Here is a 22202-nt window from a genome sequence, read left to right as displayed (position 1 = left end):
CGTAAATGGGGGTGGGAGCAGACGCCGGTGCACTGCTTATGTGTGTGCACTGCTTACGTGCGTGTAGAACACGAAAGGGAAAAGCAGTACAAAAAGTGCACAAAAATATACCCCAAAAATAGACAAAGAAAATATAATATATTAATTTCAAATATAGATACTTTTGCTTGGGGATTGATACCTAAAACTTAACATGTTGACTCGAAATATCGATATTATGGTATCGATCCGCCCATCCCTAGTGTGCCCGCTCTGGGTTGGGGATAAGATCCTGCTTCAAGTGGAGGAGTTCAGGTATCTTGGGGTCTTATTCACGAGTGGTGGTAAAAGGGAGCGGGAGGTTGACAGCCGGATCGGTGAAACGTCTGCAGTGACGTGGACTCTGCACTGGACCATAGTGGTGAGGAAGGAGCTGAGCTGAAAAGTGAAGCTCTCGATTTACCAAGTCAATCTACGTTCCTACCCTCACGTATGGTCACGAGTAGGGGTGTGACAAAATATCGAAATGGTGATATATCGTGATACTTTGTATCCCAAAAGGTTATCGATATGCGCCTGGCAAGAATCGCGATATCGTTTTAAAAAGATGTCAATGTCTTAAAAAAAATAAATAAATAAAAAGCAACCAAAAAGCTGCTACCAAAATTTTCCACCATAAAAGTGTCTCAGTTAACTCTAAAGGCCGAGTTATACTTCTGCGTCAGACCTGCGCCGTCAAGGAAGACCCGAGTTAAGACCCTGCGCCGAAGCCTGACACGCTCCTCTCGAATTTTCTAACCTTCGCGTCGCGTAGACGCGTATGACATGGCAGAAATGGACTGCGATTGGTCCGCTCAGACTGTTGTTTCTGGTTCAGCGCGAAATCACCACCATTGTAGAATAGAATCAAACATTATTTGCTTCACGCAAAAAAAATTTAAATAAAAGACTGGAAAATAAAAAAAAAAAAATTTAGGTGCAAACTTTCAACGAAAACATCTTACAAACAAAAAATATTAATTTTATGCACCAGCTTTAGGAAAACAAACCTGCAATGTTATCAATAAATAATATGCTTTACCACTGGTATAATTGGGGGAATAAAATCATGGCATTTTAGACAGGTCAATAATTCTTCTTACTACACAGCAAAGTCATTCACTTATGCCTGGGCTTCCACATTTTTTATTCCTCATCATTGTCCATATCTTTATTGAAGGGCAGATTTTTTTCTTGAGGAAGAGCAACTAATCCACATGTTCTTGTTTAAGTAGACTGCGTTTCATGGAAACAAAATCTCCAGAGGGTCGTGCTGCCCTTTCCACCATTGTAGTGGGTTATTTTTCAGGGTTAAAAACTCACGATCTCTGTACCGCTCCACATTTCACCCTCTCTCTGTCCCATGCGAACAGATCTGGCTGCCTTCATCCCTTCAAAGTCCGACTTTTGTTTTCCTGCGTGCATTGAAAATCAATCGCTGCACGTTGCTGGCGTGGTGCGCAAACTGTCCATTGTTTTAGCATATTGCTTCGTTGCCACGACTAGTTTCGTGTGAAGAAAACGCTACGGAGCGTGCGTTACATTGGTTTTGTTAGCTTCCGCGTTGTTATGACACGCCCGTGACTATCGGGTAATGACGGTGACTAGTAGCGGTTCTGCCGAAATGCACAGGAAGTTGAGGCAACCACGACTGTGAGTTGTTCTTGTATGGTCTCAATCTAAGCGCGTTGTGTGGTGAATGACACAAGCGCAGCATGTGAAGTAAAAGCTAAATTATGATCCTATTAAGCAATGTACTGAACTAGGCATTAGAAGCCGATTCTTGTGCTTGCGATAGCCGAATTCTATCTCTACTATTGGTTCATTGAATATTTAATGGCTAATTACTGTCGAATGGTAACTTTACTATCGATACAGCTGTATCTCTCACCTGTAAAAACAGTCGTATCGGTTTATCGTTCTCAAGCTTAGTTTTTGTATTGTGTATGTGACGATATGGCACTCAAACGACGTCATCGGTATTGCCGTGATCATTACAAAATATTGTCATTATAATGTGTAGTATAGTATGTCATGTTTGCGCAGATAAGTTGACTCGACAAGGTTAGCGTGCCAATGCATCTATTGTAATGTTTTCTTATTTTTTTTCTATCTGTTACAGGATGTTGGAGTATTCCCTCAACCTTCAGAACGTCAGCTTTTCAGCAGTGCGGACAGTCCGGGTATTGAGGCCACTGAGGGCCATCAACAGAGTGCCAAGTAAGTGGCGGTTAAATCACAGAAAACCAACAATGAAATCCCAAGAACTTGCACAATCTCTGTCAGGGTTCATGTGGATTGTTTGAACTCTTTTGCGTGTTTGGTTCACTTGCGTACGGTGGGAAACGCAGACAAGACTGAAAAAGCAGTTTCTGCTCTTGCACTCCTCTTTAAAACTGCCATATTTTAAGCCAAAACAACTGTTGTTTTTGATAGAACAATACTGTATGTCTTTATGCTGCCATAGCAGATTCATGGCGCATTAAGCCCCCAAACTATTTTTAATTTGTCTGTTTTACCCTGAAAACCCCCGTTTTACAGACGTCGCACAACCGCTTTTGTTTCAACCCAGCCATAAAACGAAGGTAATTTATTTAGGGCTGTCAAACGATTAAAATTTTTAATCGAGTTAATCTTAGCTTAAAAATTAATTAATCGTAATTAATGGCCATTCAAACCATCTATAAAATATGTCATATTTTTCTGTAAATTATTGTTGGAATGGAAAGATAAGACAGAAGACGGATACATACACTCAACATACGGTATATAACTACTGTATTTATTATAACAATAAATCAATAAGATGGCATTAACATTAACATTCTGTTAAAGCGATCCATGGATAGAAAGACTTGTAGTTCTTCAAGGATAAATGTTAGTACAAGTTATAGAAATTTTATATTAAAACCCCTCTTAATGTTATCGTTTTAATAAAATTTGTAAAATTTTCAATCAAAAAATAAACAGTAGCTCGCCATTGTTGATGTCAATAATTACACAATGCTCATTGTGCTTAAACCCATAAATTCAGTTGCAGCAAAGCGCCAGCAGAGGGACACAAAAAACACAAGTAACAAGTGGACATGTCAGTGTGCTATCATTTTAATCTGTTTGAGTGGGGCATGGGAGTTAATTGTGTCAAATATTTTAACGTGATTAATTTAAAAAGTTAATTACCGCCCGTTAACGCGATAATTTTGACAGCCAAAATGTCGTTTTTAGCTAAGAATTATTAATTGATGTCTCATATTTCGTGTTAAAAAAAGACTTTAAAAAATTATTCACTCACTTATTTTAAGCTTTTGAACAAATAACGTCACAATGAAAAAAATGGTGTCTGTGAAAATAACTATCGCTTAATTGTATTTTTTTGTTACTGTCGCATTTTCTCCGATATGTTAGATGATAAATAATTGATCCAAACAAAAAAATACGAAAAAAAAAACAACCTATAAAAGAGTAAATATATGAAAAAGAAAATCCCGACCACTCCTTGATTTCTGGGATTTCTTCATCGCGACCCTTGTTATATTACCATGTTTCACCCATAAAATCCCCCAAAAATCCAGCTGTGGCCATTCACAGCTGTGTCTTGACACTCACTGATACATGCTACATGGAGGTTTTGGATCGAACCAAGGTAAGTACGTGATAATATCTCCTCAAAGTCATGGCGTCTGTAATTCTGCTCTCGCATGCTCTCACCTCCAGATAGGGTTTTGCTGTTTAAAAAACATTTACAAAAAAAAAAAATGCCCTCCTCTTCCAAATTTTTCTTCCCCCAGAAAATTAAGATTTTAAGCTTTCCAATGACGTATCACACATGCATATCGGACAATTTTGAAAGTTGGCTAAATTGGGGTCTCAGAGCGGAACTTCAAGTCACCTGAGTGTTTTCCGCCGTACCGTTTCGCGCATAACTAGAAGGTCGCCATTGTAGTTGACGACGCAATGCAGTCTGGGCGGTGGCGTCACTGGGCCTTAATTCCACAGTGTCACTCGTTAGCTACATAAACATGTCGTCGGTTCCGCCCTTCCAATTTGAGCCCGAGCGGAAAAGTGATGAGCAGATGGAACTGTCGATATTTCACGAAACGAGCAGCAAAAGCAATTAAATAATGGTCTCCAGCGGGAGTCGAGCGACAGACGAGTGTGTAGACCACAGGACTATACAGCCCATATGCGTTGTCTGGCTGCGGTAAAACCAGAAAGGAAAACGCAACTGAAAAGAAAGCGCAGCTGGCTTGACCACGGAATTATAAAACGGCACTCACTTCAGACAGCAAGCAGACAACAATAACGTAGTCATTGCGAAAAAGGTTTATTGAACACACAGAAAAAAAACACGCGATTGCGAGAAGGAAGACACAAAAAGGGTCCGTGACAGTAGGTCGGGATCAATTAAAAAACAGTTTTTTAAAAAAGAGGGAAAACCGCGGTGAGAGGCAGACAAACTGAAATAATAAGACAATGATGTAACTAGCAACCAAGGGATGTACAAACTGTCAAATGGCAGCAAGTCAATAACTTGGCAAGCCGCCTAGGATCGGTTTAAAAACACTGCTGATGAGCTGGAAATGGATGCAGGTGTGACGGTAGGAACTCATCCCACAGCTCGTAAACAAAACAATCTGACCACTAAAAGAATGTGACAAAATCATGCCAATCGTCAAACTAGTTTTGCATGCTAGCTAGCACAGCTATTTTCCCAGTCCAGCCCAACCGCATTATGTGTGGCTTATTAGAGCCTACAAGGCTTTAAGTCTGAGGTTCCCTTGAAAACAGTACATGTGCATTATTTTGAGTGCAGTCGTATATTATCAAATCTTAGAGTGATGTCCTAAAAAGACTAGCGAGTATCTAGCTGCTCCAATAATCATCATGTCAGCACAGTAAGTGCTTACCCAAATGTGAAGTAGCTGAACTCACATGCAGATTGAAATTACCAATGTTTGTGTGCTTTATCTCTCTTAGCCTTGCAGGTTTGGACAGTTTTATGTGCAATTTCCCAACTCGCTGCCTTTTGTTAACAGACAGAAGTTAGAGCTGCACTTGTTCCAAGTGCTTAAAATGCACAAACCTCCCCTCTAGCCTCTTACTCACGCATATGCAAACATTATTGGCATCATAAAAGGTCCCCAAACCTTCGCATTTTTCTGCCCTTTCTGTCATTATTTCTCATTAGAGTGAAATTGTATTTGCAGCCCAAAATCGCTAAAGGTCCTGTAAAATGGAAGTCTATCAGCAGTAAATTATTTGACTAAGCCAGTACTTCTCAAATAGTGGGGCGCGCCCCCCTGGGGGGGCGCAGAGCAATGCCAGGGGGGGCGCATGTGACCTCGGGGAACATGTTTTTTTTTTTTTTTTTTTTTTTTTTTTGCCGTATCGGAATAAAGTGTACTTGCACATCCACTCAGTGGGTGGCAGTGGCGCTCTCATTTTCAGAGTGCACGCAGTATTTTTGAACTAAGGAAGAGCACTAAGCACACACAGAAAACAGGTATGAAGAGCAGTGTCCCGCCGCCGTTTTCGAAAGCCGTTTTCCGACCGGACTCACTCACGCAGCAACCCACTGTCTTGTCCGGTTCTCACGTCGCCGCCCAAGAAGTGCCATTTTCGGCTTGGGATCGTCACGACGACCGCCCTCACCTACGGTTCTACCTCGGCCGCCGAGAATGCGCTTTTTTTGTGCCGTTTGCCTTTTAGAACGTGCCGAATATTGCCAACAATCGTCCTGCTTTGTCAGTGTTATATCAGTAAACCAGTGAGCATTGTTAGCATGCTCATTACAAAATAACTCCACACCATTTCAAAGAAGGTAAATACTGTGAGCAGCAAAAATAAAAACTGTCCTTCTGTCCAAGGACACTTTTTTTCTTTTATTCATTTTTGTTTTTTCGGTCAAATTTTTTGGCATATTGTCCTCATGAGTGAATGTTTCTAATCAATTTTAATTTTTTATTATTTACTGATTTTATTACATTTTATTTTTCTGTATCAAATGGTCAAAAATGTACCTTGAATGTATTTTTTACAGTTTGGATGTGACTTTTTTTAAAAATTCAGGCTAATTGATGCGCGTCAAGTCTTCTCTGTTACAAACAAAACAATGTTAATAAGGTTATACTTTATTATAAGTTGATCTATGTTACTTTTTTCTTTATTAGAAAAAAAGGACACAATGTTAGGCAGATGCGTATTTATAATAGTAATTTTATGGACAAATGATACTATTTACAGTGGCGGCAGAGAGTTTGGGGGGGCGCGAAACATTTACGTCTTCCTTGGGGGGGCGTAACAGAAAATAATTGAGAAGCACTGGACTAAGCCGATGAAAGGAGTGTCGTTAACAAGCCAGCAAAGATTTTAATGAATATAAACTTTGCTAGGTATTTGTAAATTTTGGAGGGAATTGTGGCTGACCCATCAGGTCTTAGTGGACTGCCCTCGGCCGACGACCGGTGGCTTGTCGCACACCATGGTCGCCAGCTGATGAAGGCGCAGATTTAAAGACTCATTTCTCATCATCTGCGCTTTGCCAAATTGTTGTCTATAGTTGAATTGTCTCAAAATATGATTTTATTCCAATAATAATGGTATTTAGGAATTTTTGTGTCTTGACATAAGCATTTTACTGTGAAGGTATGTGCTTAGTGATTATCACACACTAAATGTAACTCGTAGCATTAGAATAGCGTTAATAATTTATGTTAACGGCAAGCGTCCTTGGACAACCTTTTTGACATGGTGTTCGTGGCATGTACTTATTTAGGCTTCATGTACTGTTTTCCTGCTGAGTGTGTATTATCACCAAGTTTGCGTAGTCCTTCTAGACACTACAATATGGAGAGACAGCGAGAACCCAAAGTGGTATTTGCCATCGAGCATTTTTTTCTTGCCGTGTGGCAAAATGGATTTTGCAATGTGGCATTTTTTTTCTTTGCCATATGGCAAAATTAATTTTGACGTGTGGCATTTTTTTGGGGGGGGGGGCATGTGGCGAAATGGATTTTGCTTTGTGGCATTTTTTTTTTTTTTTTTTTTTTTTGTATGTGGCATTTTTGGGGGGTACGTGGCAGTTTAGCAGGCCATGCGTGTCCATGCCCTTTGACAGTTATGCATGTCCAAATTTTCATGTCACATTTCCAAATGGCATGGCAAAAAAATGCTACATGGCAAAATCAATTTTGCCACATGGGAAAGAAAAAGATGGTGGATGGCAAAAAAAAAAAAAAATGCCACATAGCAAAAAAAAAAATAATGCCACATGGCAAAATCCATTTTGCCACATGGCAAAAAACGCCACATGGCAAAAAAAATGCCACATGGCAAAATCAATTTTGCCACATGGCATAATCAATTTTACCACACGGCAAAGAAAAAAGATGGCGGATGGCAAAAAAAAAAAAAAAAGCCATATAGCAAATAAAAAAATAATGCCACATGACAAAATCAATTTTGCCACATGGGAAAAAAATGCCACATGGCAAAAAAAATGACACATGGCAAAATCAGTTTTGCCACATGGCAAAAAAAATGACACATGGCAAAATCAATTTTTCCACATGGCAAAAAAATGCCACGAGGCAAAATCCATTTCGCCAAATGGCAAAAAAATGCCACATGGCAAAAAAAAAAAAAAAAAAAAAAAAAGAAAAAATACCACATGGCTAAATTAATTTGCCACAAGGCTAAAAAAATTCCGCATGGCAATAAAAAATGCCACATTGCAAAATCAATTTTCCCACATGGCAAAAAAATGACACATGGCAAAATCCATTTTGCCAACTGGCGCAAAATGCCACATGGGAAAATCAATTTTGCCACATGCAAAAAATATGCCACGTGGCTAAGTCAATTTTGCCACATAGCAAAAGTAATGCCACATGGCAAAATCAATTTTGCCACATGGCAAATACCACTTTTTGTTCTCGGCCCTGCTGGAGTTGCTCGTCTATCAATGTTCATTCAAAATAGTTGGAAACCTTTATTTTGGAAGTTAAATTTTTAATTTTACAGACAAAAACATTTTTAGTAAATGTCAACTAAAACTAGACACATTTTGAGATGACTAAAATATGACTAAGACTAACATTATCGTCCAAAAGACTAAGACGAAAATTAAAAGGGCTGCCAAGAACAACTCTGGTCATCCGGCAAACGATTTCACTTTTGAATGGATGTAAAAGATGCAGACTGGGTATAAATGAAGTTAGCGCCAAAATTTGCCAGATGACATTTAATGACATCTGTCACCTGTTATCATGTGATCATGACGGTCTTATGACAATTTTATGACGTGACTGTTCCGAATCGGCTAAGAAAAGATCGGGTTGTTTTAAAGTCTGAACTTATGGTTGAAATTGACCTCCAATCCATTTTGGCATGGAGCTGGCAGCAATTGTTCAATTTATAAAAACAAAAACATTTTATTTTTGTATTCACTCATTCGATTTCATTATTCCTTTATTATTTCACAAGAGGTCTTCTTCATTCTTTTTTGTTGTTTTAGGTTTTATAGTCATTCATAGGAGCCCATTAAAGCACACACACCCAAACACTTGCTCAAAAAGCATCCGGCAATTTTTCATCCTAATGACAGGACCAATTATATCATTAATGTGTGAATGATTCACTCTATCCCTGTGGGGTTAAATGTCAGTTGGAATGGTCACGATGTAGCTTTTTCCCGGGGCTGATATCTGTCTTCTGTCCTGTTTTCATTTCAGCACTCTAATTGAGGCCTCCGGAGAAGCTTCCGCCATAAATCGCGGTGGAGGCGTTTGTTGAGCTTCAGCTATTTTGAGGCGCACTTACCCAATTTTAATATGCTGGTACTTTAGAGGCTGAATCCATTCATTTCTCTGCGTGTTAGATGAGATTTATTGTACTGGAAAAAAAGGGATGGGTATCTTCAGATACGACTTCCGAGACAAGACTCACGATTATCTCACGATTGTCAAGAAATGCTTAAATCCACAAATTTTTTATAGATATGGACGTAAAACCGTCTTGATTGTTGAAGAATTGTGCAGTTAGCATTTATTCTACGTAAATATTAGGGTTGTTCCGATCATGTTTTTTTGCTCCCCATCCGATCCCGATCGTTTTAGTTTGAGTATCTGCCGATCCCGATATTTCCCGATCCGATTGCTTTTTTTTTTGCTCCCGATTCAATTCCAATCATTCCCGATAATTTTTCCCGATTATATACATTATGGCAATGCATTAAGAAAAAAAATGAATAAAACTCGGACGAATATATACATTCAACATACAGTACATAAGTACTGTATTTGGTTATTATGACAATAAATCCTCAAGATGGCATTTACATTATTAACATTCTTTCTGTGAGAGGGATCCACGGATAGTAATTCTTCAAGGATAAATGTGACTTTGTATATTGTGACTAAATATTGCCATCTAGTGTATTTGTTGAGCTTTCAGTAAATGATATTGCAGCCAATTAACTTCTGCCCAAATGCATGATGGGAAGTGCAACCATGACTGTGTGTAGGGGCACCAATTGATATATCTTCTCTGCGTTGGGAAAGAACATAGGGTGTTTAGAAAATGACCAACTACTACCTTTCTTCCCCACATTGCCTCCCACGATATTTTTAATTGCTGAGAGAGGTATTGTAAGGCTTTAGCCAAATAAAAATTGGCTCCAAAGGCTGTCAAAATTCTCTCTACTCATTATACGCTGCCTTTTAGCGCTATCTTTCGGTGAAACGCCGTCTTTATAGATTGAACGCGACAATGCGTGAGTGGATCGTGCGGCGCATGCGTTAATTAACGTGATTAATTTTAAAAAATCATTTACCGCCGTGAACGCAACAAATTTGATAGCCCTACTTTAAGCCAAAACTACCTTGGATGAGTGTAAGACATTTTGTCTGTAACGTTAAATACAATTAGAAAACGATTTAAATAAAAAATATACTGTATATATATTAAAAAAAGGCATGTCCGATATTTTTTTGTCGATTCCGATACTTTGAAAATGACGTGATCGGACCCTTTAGTCTCTTTAGTAAATATTGCAAACTATGATGCCTATGCAGGAGAGGCTAATTTCTCCAATTGATTTTTCTTCACAACGTTTCAAAATGCACGCATGGCACAAAAAATATAATTACCTTTAATCCTTGAACAAATCACTCCTGAGACAATCCTTCCTCGTTGTATGCGGTACAGCTTTCATACTTTTTCAATAGAAATCCGGCGTTAGATCGCTGCGTGCGTGTTTGTGAATAGCTCCTCTTGATGTGGGTGGCTTCCTACTTGAATGCGAGGCGCAGTGCATGACCGATCTGACCCGTCAATACATTATGGAGTCTATAATTGTATTCACCGATATGGCACTAAAATGACATCATGGAAATCGGCGAGCTCCGTTGCAACACTTGACAAACCTTTTCTCTTCTACTGTCAGCAATGGATTTGCAATCACTCTATGTTTTATGACTTTGTCAAGCACTTGGACAACCACCATAAATAGTGTGAGAAGTGCGTCTGTTGATGAAGAGGCATTGTAAAAGCCATTAAAAGAAAAGACATGAGTAAAATGAAATGTTAGTCGAGCATAAAATAAAAGCTCGCTGCTGTAGCTGTATCTTAATAACAAAGGCAGTGGTTGGTTTGGATACTTTGTGGACATTCAGTAAATCAGACTCAAGTCAGGGGTGGAAAAAAACCTTAAAAATGCCTCATTAAATTTTACTACCGTATTTTCAAGAATGCTTTTAAGCACATTTGAGCATGAGCACATTTTAGAAGGTTGCCGAACTAGGATATTTCAAAGTAATTTACTACTCTGTTGGGTGGTGTAAGAATACGCTGTAACATGGCACATGAAGGCATTGTCATTTCTTGTGATATTTTTTATTTTCAATTTTAATTTTTTTTTCAATATGAGTTTTTGTACTTGTTCATAATGGTGCTGTATTTAACATTAGCTTAGGACACTACTGATAGAGATTCTGACACAACACATGACATAACGTTACTAAGTACAGGTAGCTAGCGTTTTAGATATTCGGGCTGTGGGCTTTCTCGTTTTTGAGTTGCGTAGCATTTCACTTCGATTATAATATTGGTCTTCTCTCTATAAAATTTAATACCATGGACATACCGTTCCACTGCATATTGCAACACTCTGTCTGCTTCTAGATTAAATTCACTTTAAAAATATTGTTTATAGAGAGAATTTGACAGAGCCTTGGGTTGTCAATTTTACAAGGGGATCTACTGTTGTTTTTCCCTTCCCTAACTGAAGCCATTCCCTGTATTGCTTCCCATCAAATTAAGAAGTGGCATCGAAGAGCGCTTGTGAGTAGCATAGCTAATAACAGATTAATTAATGAGGGAATGGCAAGTACTTAGGGGAAGGAGGTTAATGGTTGCCTTAGAACTGCTCGGTGGTGGCCGTCAATAGGAGTTGATTACGACTGAACATAGACTTCATAATGTATTGACGGGGCGCGGGGCCGATTCATAGGGGGCCTATGTCCCTGAAAGCTGATCGAGTGAAAACACAGACAAGGAGCTTTTTCGTTGAAGATTATTGTGAATAAATGCTTCAATGCTTGTATTCATTATAGATATGAACGTAAAACAGTCTCAGTTCTTGGTTAAAAAAAAAAAAAAATGGGCAGTTGGCATTTATTTTACGTAAATATTTCGAACTATGATGCTAGTCAGTAAGCAAATTAGCGGCCACCATATGTAAACAAAGAACTTTTTCCATTGAAAATTCTCATGAATAAATGCTTAAATCCCTGAATTCTGTTTAGATATGGACGTAAAACAATCTCGATTCATGCTCAAAAGCAAAAAATATGCAGTTAGCATTTATTTTATGTAAATATTGTGTACTATGATGCTAGTCAGTAAGCAAATTAGCGGCCGCCATATGTAAACAACGAGCTTTTTCCGTTGAAAATTCTTGTAAATAAATGCTTAAATCCCTGAATTCTTTATAGATATGGACGTAAAAGAGTCTTGATTCTTGGTTAAAAGCAAAAAAAACAAAAAAACGGGCAGTTTGCTTTTACTTTATGTAAATTTATCAAAAAATGATGCCAGTCTGTAGCGGTTAATTTCTCCCATTGATTTTTTTCACAACGTTTAAAAATGCATGCAGGGTACGAAAAATATGATAATTACCTTGAGTCCTCGAACAAATTACTCCTGAGACAATGCTTCCTGTTTGTATGCGGTACAGTCTTCATACTTTTTCAATCATAAATCAGGCGTTAGATCGCTGCATGTGACCGACTGCTTGTAAATGAAGCAGAGTGTGGGAATGTGTCACGTCAATACATTATGAAGTCTATCGACTGAACTTGTTTGCGCCATATGATCTCAGGCTCTATTTAGCTGCAATATTCACCCTTTGCCCAAAGCCTTTTTTAAATTGCAAAACTGTTTAGCCCCACGCACAAACATTTTTCTCTACGCTTATGCAACGTAAGGAGCCTTCTTTCCAGTCTATACACGGTTGCAACGCGTGAACATCTATTCAGACAATCCCCGAAAGACAGAAAGAGCAACATCTACACTGCGCACTCTGAACTGATCACTTTCTCTTCAGTTGTAATTGAAGCGCTTTACAAGAAGCCCCTATTGTACCCTGTTCAGAAGACGCCGCAGGGTTTTCACTACATCATTTCTTGACTTGAGCTGGTAAGAAGGTCCCCTTTGAACCGTTGACTTCTTCTTTGAAGGCAGAAGATTGTTTCCTCTGGATCAAAGCAAAAACAGGTCGGTTTAATCCTGCTGTTTTGACGGATGCTGAAAGACTTGATTCAATGTTTCCTCTGCCAAGTACACTTTTCACAGCAGGAGCATGAATGTCGTCTGTTCTGCTTAAAAATGATGGTGGTCAAAAATGTCTGCTCATTTTAAATGCCGTGTGGCATCATCCGGCTGGTTTCTGTGCCACTTGACGTCAATGGAGCTGGAGGTGATCCACAGAAGCATTTTGACTCACCGATATGGGACAACTTGCTCCTTGCCTGTCGAAGGGAATAATATCTTTTCTCATATTTACCGATCGACTAATTGTATTATCTAAAACACTCAATGTAAAATAAATAGCACTTATACTACACTTTAAGGAAAACAAGCTGAATATAGGGCATAAGAGATACATGACACCTTCTTATCACGGAAGCCCCAACGTGTACGTCATGCAACTGAGCAAGATTGACGCCGACAAGGCAAAACATCTACAAGCCCAGGTCTGCACCAACAACTCCCGCAATCAATTCTCCCGGACAGTCCAGAACAAATGGCAGGACGTCCTGTCCCAACACAAGGAACACCGGAGAACGCCCAGTATCCAACTGATAACACAACTGATAAGACTCCAAAAGCCGCTTTGACACTGAGGTGGCAAAATCCACAACCCTCGTTGCCCTGACAACAGTAGCTCCTGAATCCTCCTGTCCAATCCACAAACAGACAATAATCCTAAACAATGCCCAAGCAGACCCTTCTTCTGCCCGCAGCCCCCCCCAAGAGCGTTAAAAAAGACTGAATGTTTAACTACTCTTTGTCATCTTTCTCAGGAACCTTTTGTTGACTTGTGATATGGTGACCTTGGAACGAGTCTGCCTCCTCGCCTGTGTCTGTTTCTAATTTGCCCTGCTGTTTGATTGCTGTCGACCTGAATGAATTGTCAACTTGTGCTTTTGAGCCTTTTTTCAGCTTTCAAAATGGAGTCAGTACGTTAAGACTGAGGTGAATGTGCGGAGTTTGGCCTTTTGGCCGGGTTTTCGGGGTTTCGCCAGCCCGGGTCGTTGGAGCCACACCAGCGCGGGTCCGTCGGTTCGGCTGGCGCGATTCCGCCAATCTGGCTATATGGTCAGATTCCTTCATTGTATTGGTCTGTCTAAAGTTAAAAAAAAATAAATCATACAGTGGTACCTCGACATACGATCCTTTCGATATCCGTCGTAAAGTTTGACTGGTCAATTGTGTCAACATGGGAAGACTTGCTCGCAATACAACGATTTACAAAAGCATCGCAATTTGTCTTACGGAATTTACGGGTTTGCGGTGAGTCAGCAACAAGCACACTTTTGCTCAATAGACAATGTTTATTGATGATTATTGCAGAATTCAAAAAGGTTTATTGAGTACAGTCCCACACAAAGGCAAGCAAACAACTATCAAAACAAGCATAACATGTAATAACTATAACGCTAGATCTAGATTGTCACTTCTAATATCCCCGCGCTACCGTCCAGGCACAAATATTCCTCTAATAATGAAAAAGAACTCTTGCCGTGACAAAAGGGCGGAGAGCCAACGCCCCGATCAGAGTCAAAAAAGGAATAAAGCCAAACGATTGGTACGTCATCCTTTGGCGGACTCTGATCGGGACGTTGGCTCTCCACCCTTTTGTCACGGCAAGAGTTCTTTTTCATTATTAGAAGAATATTTGTGCTTGGACGGGGATATTAGAAGTGTCAATTTAGATCTAGCGTTATCGATCAGAGTCCGCCAAAGGATGATGTACGAATCGCTCGGCTTTATTCCTCTTTTGACTCTGAACGGGGCGTTGGCTCTCCGCCCTTTTGTCACGGTAAGTTATTTTTCATTATTAGAGGAATATTTGTGCTTGGACGGTAGCGCGGGGATATTAGAAGTGACAATCTAAATCTAGCATGTTATGCTTGTTTTGATATTTGTTTGCTTGCCTTTGTGTGGGACTGTACTCAATAATCAATCAATCAATCAATCAATCAAATTTATTTATATAGCCCTTTACAAAAACCCGAAAGGCCCTCAAAGTGCTTTACAACAAAACATGGCTCAAGATAAATAAAAGGCAGGAAAATATTATACAATGACATTTAAAAAATAAAGTAAAATAAACCTTTTGAATTCTGCAATAATCATCAATAAACATTGTCTATTGAGCAAAAGTGTGCTTGTTGCTGACTCACCGCGAACCCGTAAATTTCGTAGGACATTAGGCGCTACCGTTTCACAAGCAGGAACAACGATAACGCTAGACCAAGAACGTCTTATCACTTCGAAATTTCCCATCTCCGCGCTATACCGTTTCCTAGCAGGAACAACGGTCACGCTAGACCGAAAATGTACCGGGTCCCCGCGCTACCGATAACGCTAGACCAAAAATGTAACGGGTCCCCGCGCTACCGTTTCACAAGCCGGAACAACGATAACGCTAGACCAAAAATGTACCATCCCACTCAGTCTATCAAGTAATACGAGAATCCCATCCTCGTTGCCACTAATGTCTTACGAAATTATGTTATGCTTGTTTTGATATGTTTGCTTGCCTTCGTGTGGGACTGTACTCAATAAACCTTTTGATTTCTGCAATAATCATCAATAAACAATGTCTATTGAGCAAAAGTGTGCTTGTTGCTGACTCACCGCGAACCCGTAAATTTCGTAAGACACTTTCTCTCTCAAATATATTGTGATAATCATTTGTTTCAGATGTACTGTAGTTATTTTCTGTTTAAAAACTAATTTGGTGTTCCAAACTTGAGTCTTGAAAAAGACGAGGACGTCTTATAATCAGGGCCGTCTTATATTCGGGTCAATACGGTAGTTACAAATTAATTAGTGGGATGGTGCATCTTGGCCAGATGAAAAAACAATTTATCTCATTGACATCGCGAGATGTCCAATCAATTTGTCAGTGAAAGAAAGCAAAGCCATTCACATAGCAATCCCGCTCTTTTAAATGAGTTTGAAACCTCCCTTAAACGACTTTTTTTTTCCGGGCACCTCTTTTATAAATGTCTGATATGGAGCTAGTTACCTCCTGTTTGGATCAAATGAGAAGAGACGCAGGTGCACGCTGGCACTCCAGTCAGAGAGGCCATTAACGTCTCCGTACAAAGATGACAAAGTTGACCGGAATTGAACCTGGTACGGAGAATCAACTAAGCAAACCGGATTTTCTAGCTAACAGATGGTTTCCTGATCACACACGACCACCTGCCTGCTAGCCACGTTTAATGGCAGCAGCCACCCGCGGCGAGGTTGGAGGTGCACAGGTGGAGGAGGAAATGATTGTTATTTAGTATGAAATGTCTTGCCCAGAATAAGTATGGCAACCTGGCTCAGGTCAAGTCTTTTATTGAGAAAAGTAGGATGTGTGCATTCTATAGTTGTGCCACCTACCTCAACTGAACGGCGACATCACACTTGAAAAAACACTGCTGTACTCCACCATCCAAATGCATGCAAATGTTTGACGTAGCCATGACGCTGTTGAAATAATTCCAAAGCCCAATCATGGTGATGAAAATACAATTCTCCAGAACCACTTAGCTCCTCTGCCCATCTTATGGCCGTAGTCAAAAATCGATACAAATTGATTTGGATGTATCCATGGGTCACTGAGTGCACGTCAGCCATTTCAAAAGGACAACTTTATGAGAAAGGTTTCATTACCATTTAATACAGTGGTACCGCAATTTATGAATGAGTTGGCATCTAAGTTATTTAAGAGCCATCACTTCGGTATTTTTTTTAAAGTCTTGAGATAGGGGCAAAAAATTTGAAATCACGAAGGCTAACTTTGGTGGCACACAACAAGACATTTCTTACCTGGTGTGCGTTTTAACATGAGCAGGGCAGCTTTAAACCACTTGTCAGTGATTGGGCACACACCTGACTTAAAATGTTTGGTAAAAATAGGTTTCAATTGCTCTTTAAGTCTCCTTAGGCAGAGGGTTTACTTACTTATTTTCCCCCTTCTGTCATTGTTTGCATGCTATCCTCATTTAAATATGAAAACCTATAAATGTTTGCGTGGTTTTAGTTAAAGCAGACACTGTTTTTACATGTGTGTGATTTTGAAAAAAGATCAGATCACATTTAATGGTGATTTTATGCAGAAATGTGAGAAATTCCAAAAGGTTCAGATACGTTTTCATACCACTGCAGCAATTGTATTGTAGAAGGGAGATCTGACCTTTGTCCTTGTGTCTCCTCTCAGGTATGCGTATCCTGGTTACCCTGCTGCTCGACACGCTACCCATGCTGGGCAACGTGCTGTTACTTTGCTTCTTTGTCTTCTTCATATTTGGCATCGTGGGAGTCCAGCTGTGGGCCGGCCTGCTCAGAAATCGTTGCTTTGTGGAAGACAACTTCTCTTTGTGAGTCTTCAAATACAAAGAAACTTAATACTAGCGTTGCACCAATACCTAAAATTATGTCATCATGATTGGGGAGTACTAAGAAATAACATGCCGATACTGTGCAAAATCTATATTTGGGTGGCCCGCACATATTGTTACTTTAGCACTGATTAATGGTGACTTTCAAGTTAAATTGGCCATCGCCTTTGGTGGTTTCCCTGTTCAAGGTCAACATTGGACTGCTTCCAATCATGTTTCCCATATTAATCATCCAATACTTTTAACTAAGATTAAAGCTTTTTTTTTTAATTTGACGATTTGTTTACCCTGAGGAAACTTATAAACCACTAATCAATTGAATGTACTCTCATTTATCCCTAGTCCTCTGTCTGCTGAACTTGAGAAATACTACCACACTGAAAATGACGACGAGAACCCCTTCATTTGCTCTCAGCCAAGAGAGAACGGCATGCGGGACTGCGGCTCCGTGCCAAAGCTTTACGACGATGCGGGTCTGCAATGTAATCTGGACATTTACTCGTACAACAGCACCGATAACACCACCTGTGTCAACTGGAACCAGTACTACAGCAACTGCTCTGCAGGTCTAGTTAACCCCTTCAAAGGGGCCATCAACTTTGACAACATTTGCTACGCCTGGATTGCAATTTTCCAGGTAAGGAACTATAAATTGAGTGAAGACATAGTCTGGATTTTGCCTACTGTTGGAATTTGACCTCTTAGGTAGAACTGCACTAGCACAATTCTAACAACCCGGGCCGACGCATGCCAACAACCAGGCCAAAAGGCCAAACTCTGCGCGTTCACCTTAGTTTTAACCCCTTGTACTCCAATTTTTATGAAAGGCGACCAGAGGGTGTGTTCCAACGATCGGGGATTACACTCCTTAGCCTCCCCGGGAAGGTCTATGCCGGGTTACTGGAATGGAGGGCCCGGTCGATAGGTGAACCTCAGATCGAGGAGGAACAATGTGGGTTTTCTTCCTGGACGTGTAGGCCGTGCTCTTTACCCACGCGAGTGTGCTTGAGGGTGCATGGGAGTTTGTCAATTCGGTCCACATGTGTTTTGTGGATTTGGAGAAGGTTTATGACTGTGTCCCCAGGGGCACCCTATGGGGGGGTACCTCTGCCAGGGGCCATCCAGTCCCTCTACCACAAGAATATGAGTCTTGTCCGTGTGGCCGGCAATAAGTCGGACCTGTTCCCGGTGAGGGTTGGACTCCGCCAGGGCTGCCCTTTGTAACCGGTTCTGTTCGTGACTTTCATGGACGGAATTTCTAGGAGCAGCCGGGTGATGGAGGGGGTCGAGTTCGGTGGTGGGAGGATCTCATCTCTGCTTTTTGCAGATGATGTGGTCCTTCTGGCTCCATCGCACAGCGACCTCCAGCTCTCGCTGGGACAGTTCGCAGCTGAGTGTGAAGCGGCTCGGATGAGAATCAGCGCCTCCAAGTCTGAGGCCATGGTTCTCAGCCGGAAAAGGGTGGATTGCTCACTCCAGGTCGGGGGTGAGTTCTTGCCTCAGGTGGAGGAGTTTAAGTGTCTCGGGATCTTGTTCAAGAATGAGGGTAGGTCGGAGTGTGAGATTGACAGGCGGATTGGGGCGGCGTCTGCAGTGTTGCAGGCGCTTAACCAGTCTGTCGTGGTGAAGACTGTTAGGTCGATTTACCGGTCAATCGACGTTGCAGCCCTCACCTATGGCCATGAACTTTGGGTAATGACCGAAAGAACAGGATCGCGGATACAAGCAGCTGAAATGAGATTCATTTGCAGAGTGGCCGGGCTTAGCCTTCGAGGGTGAGGAGCTCTGTCATCTGGGAGGGACTCGGAGTAGAACCGCTGCTCCTCCATGTCGAGAGGAGCCAGTTGAGGTGGTTTGGACATCTGGTTAGGATGCCCCCTGGACGCCTCCCCCGGGAGGTGTTTCAGGCATGTCCAACTGGGAGGAGACCCCGGGGCAGACCCAGGACACGCTGGAGAGATTATATTTCTCGGCTGGCCTGGGAACGCCAGCCACGAGATGGTGGAAGTGGCTGGGGAGAGGGCTGTCTGGGCCTCTTTGCTGAGACTGCTGCCCCCGCGACCTGGATTTGGATAAGCGGGAGACTACAACGACGACGAGGATTTTTATTTTTCAAAACATGTTAGCAAATTGAAACATAAGTATAATGTTAAATTAAAAAAATAAATAAATAAATAAAATAAAATAAAAAATACAATATTCTAAATAAAATTAAAATAGATGCAATGTAAACCCACACCAGAGCTCATTATTACCATCAGAACAAAAATAATTGAATTATTTTCCATGAAAGAACTTGTGTATGACTCGTATCGTGTTTACATTATACACACAATCTCTTTCTCAACGCAGTTGCCAAAGAGAAAAATGTTTTACCAACGCTAGACCCACTAAACACCCGAGAGATAACTCTCATCGCTGGTGGGAAACGTTCATGACAGTGTTTACTAACCTTTAATTTTCTATAAATGCAAAATCATACTGGAGGTATTGCCCCCTGGCAGCCACCCTCCGAAAACATGTTTTACATGTTGCTGTGCGACCGTGGCGACGAGCGTTGTAGTCTCCGTCTGATGATGTCTGCGATCGTGTTGGCATCATATTGATGTTTTCGCCGCTGTCTGACGGCTGTCGACACAAACGCATCATGGACTGAGATAAACAAACCGTGCTGCTTTAGAGTTTTGCCCTTTTAACAATGAGCACACAGCAACTACTAAAATGACCGTTTATCTTCTCTGTTACTGCAACCAACTGCCACACATGCCTTCACCATTTTGATTAATCAATGTTAACGATTTTCAGGAAAATTTTTGGGTTCGTTTACTAGGCGGTGATTCCTTTGACAAGCAGAAAAACACGCAATAATAGGAGGAATGTACGTAGTGGTATTATGTAAACACGATGAGCTGACGGACAATATGGCGGCACCAGTCAGGCGGGCGGAGTTGTGACGTCACGTGATTGGGGTCCATACCTTAGGGACGGCATGACGGAAATTTTTGCAGTTGAAATCTTGACGTTTTCATACCACATGTCTAGTTCAGACTGTCAAGTTAGTGCCTCACTCGAGTCGGGAAAAACACGAAAAAATCGGATTTGTGCAATTAGACCTGCGGTATGAACCTAGCGTTAGCTAGGAGAAGTAAACATTTTAGTTTTTAAACTCACTGGTTGCCATTGAGAAATGACACCCTCCTCGTTCAAATGGATAGGACTAGTGATTAACACATTTAAAGAGTCTTTCATCGTTAATGGCACTAGAAGAGTTTATAAAAAAGTAACATTTTATATTTTTGATTGTCTTCAGGTGATCACTCTGGAGGGCTGGGTGGATATCATGTATTTTGTGATGGATGCTCACTCTTTTTACAACTTCATCTACTTCATCCTACTGATTATCGTAAGTGCTACTTCCTGAAAGTTCAAAAAGTCAAATGTCTTCTACTATTTGACATTAATAATCGGTTAACATCTATTCCCTGTCCTTAGATTGGCTCGTTTTTCATGATCAATCTCTGCCTGGTCGTCATTGCTACTCAATTCTCAGAAACCAAGCAGAGAGAGAGTCAGCTGATGAAGGAACAGAGAGTGCGCTTCATGTCCAACGCCAGCACCTTGGCCTCTCTTTCGGAACCGGGTTCCTGCTACGATGAACTCCTCAAGTACCTTGTCCACGTGATCCGCAAGGGGGCGAAACAGGTGGCCCACATTTTTAGGTTCTTAGCACGTCGAGCTGGACTAAACATTGCCGCCTCTCCGCCTCCAGTGGAACCCCAACAAAAGCAGAGCCAGAAGAGGAGGAGGAAGTCCTCCAGGCAGGGCTCACTGTCCATATACCACATGGTGCACCCTCATCCCCATTATCATTACCATCTTGGGAATGGCAGTGTGAGAGCGGGAGGGAACATCAGGTGTCTGGAAGGTCAGGATGCGGAGCCGACTTCTCATATCAACAACATAGGGTCGACAATTTGTGGCGCGAACCTAACTTTAGTTCCACCGCCCACCTCGGTCATAACGGCAACTTCTGACATCAATCTAGTGGGATATGCTGGTTCACACTCCACTCTTGGTGTGCTACACCAAGAAAATATTGGCTTTACACCCTCAACTACAAACCTCTGGCATACCCCAGCCCCGTTCTCCCTTACTCCGGCATCCACATCTAGGACGATGAAGAGGAACTCTGTGCCGTTTGCTGCTCCTGGTCCTAAAAACTATCCTACTCTCCAGGCCAGAGCTCTAGCAGAGTCAAGACGGGGGAGTGTGGCGACGGGTGCACTAACAAATATCAGTCTCAACATTCCACCCATGTCCTATGGTAGAAGACGGCAGAGCCTGGCAGACACACTTAACCCCTCAGGTAAATGCGTAGATCCTCCTACTTTAAAGTCACTTGATGCTGGTAGTGCCTGTTGTGTAAATTGTGAATGAATCTGACCTTCTAGCCAGCTTGCCGGAATAGTATTGGCACCCCTGCAATTCTGTCAGATAATGGTCAATTTCACCAGAAAATGATTGCAATTAAAAATGCTTTGGTAGTAATATCTTCATTTATTTTGCTTGGAATGAAAAAACACAAAAGAGAATAGAGAGAGAAAAAAATCATTGTCATTTTACACAAAACTCCAAAAATGGGCCGGACAAAAGTATTGGCACCCTATGAAAAATCATGTGATGCTTCTCTAATTTGTGTAATTAACAGCACATGTTACTTACCTGTGGCACATAACAGGTGGTGGAAATAACTAAATCACACTTACTTACAGTCAAAATGGATTAAAGTTGACTCAACCTGTGTCCTTGTGTGTACCACATTGAGCATGGAGAAAAGAAAGGAGACCAAAGAACTGTCTGAGGACTTGAGAAGCAAAATTATGAGGAAGCATGGCCGCAATCTCGAGGCTAAAAGACCATCTCCAAAGACCTGAATGTTCCTGTGTGTACCGTGCGCAATGTCATCAATAATTGTAAACCCCGTGGCACTGTGGCTAACTC

At 41.1% G+C, this 22202-nt stretch overlaps 1 protein-coding gene across 16 annotated transcripts in view; it reads left to right on the top strand.

Annotated features, from left to right (window-relative positions):
• The window catches only part of cacna1g (calcium channel, voltage-dependent, T type, alpha 1G subunit), a 340555-nt gene that overhangs the window by 172857 nt on the left and 145496 nt on the right, over positions 1 to 22202 (top strand). For all 16 annotated transcript variants that reach the window (XM_057825943.1, XM_057825945.1, XM_057825957.1 and 13 more), the window contains 5 exons: positions 2141 to 2238; positions 17021 to 17180; positions 17544 to 17838; positions 20512 to 20604; positions 20694 to 21567. In XM_057825943.1, coding sequence (XP_057681926.1) covers positions 2141 to 2238; positions 17021 to 17180; positions 17544 to 17838; positions 20512 to 20604; positions 20694 to 21567 — 1520 coding nt within the window. The remainder of the gene's footprint in view (positions 1 to 2140; positions 2239 to 17020; positions 17181 to 17543; positions 17839 to 20511; positions 20605 to 20693; positions 21568 to 22202) is intronic.

The sequence above is a fragment of the Corythoichthys intestinalis genome, chromosome 21 (assembly GCF_030265065.1).
Source record: "Corythoichthys intestinalis isolate RoL2023-P3 chromosome 21, ASM3026506v1, whole genome shotgun sequence".
In the NCBI taxonomy this organism is placed as follows: domain Eukaryota; kingdom Metazoa; phylum Chordata; class Actinopteri; order Syngnathiformes; family Syngnathidae; genus Corythoichthys; species Corythoichthys intestinalis.
The sequence above is the reverse complement of the archived record's forward strand: the minus strand, read 5'-3'. Positions and strand labels throughout refer to the sequence as shown.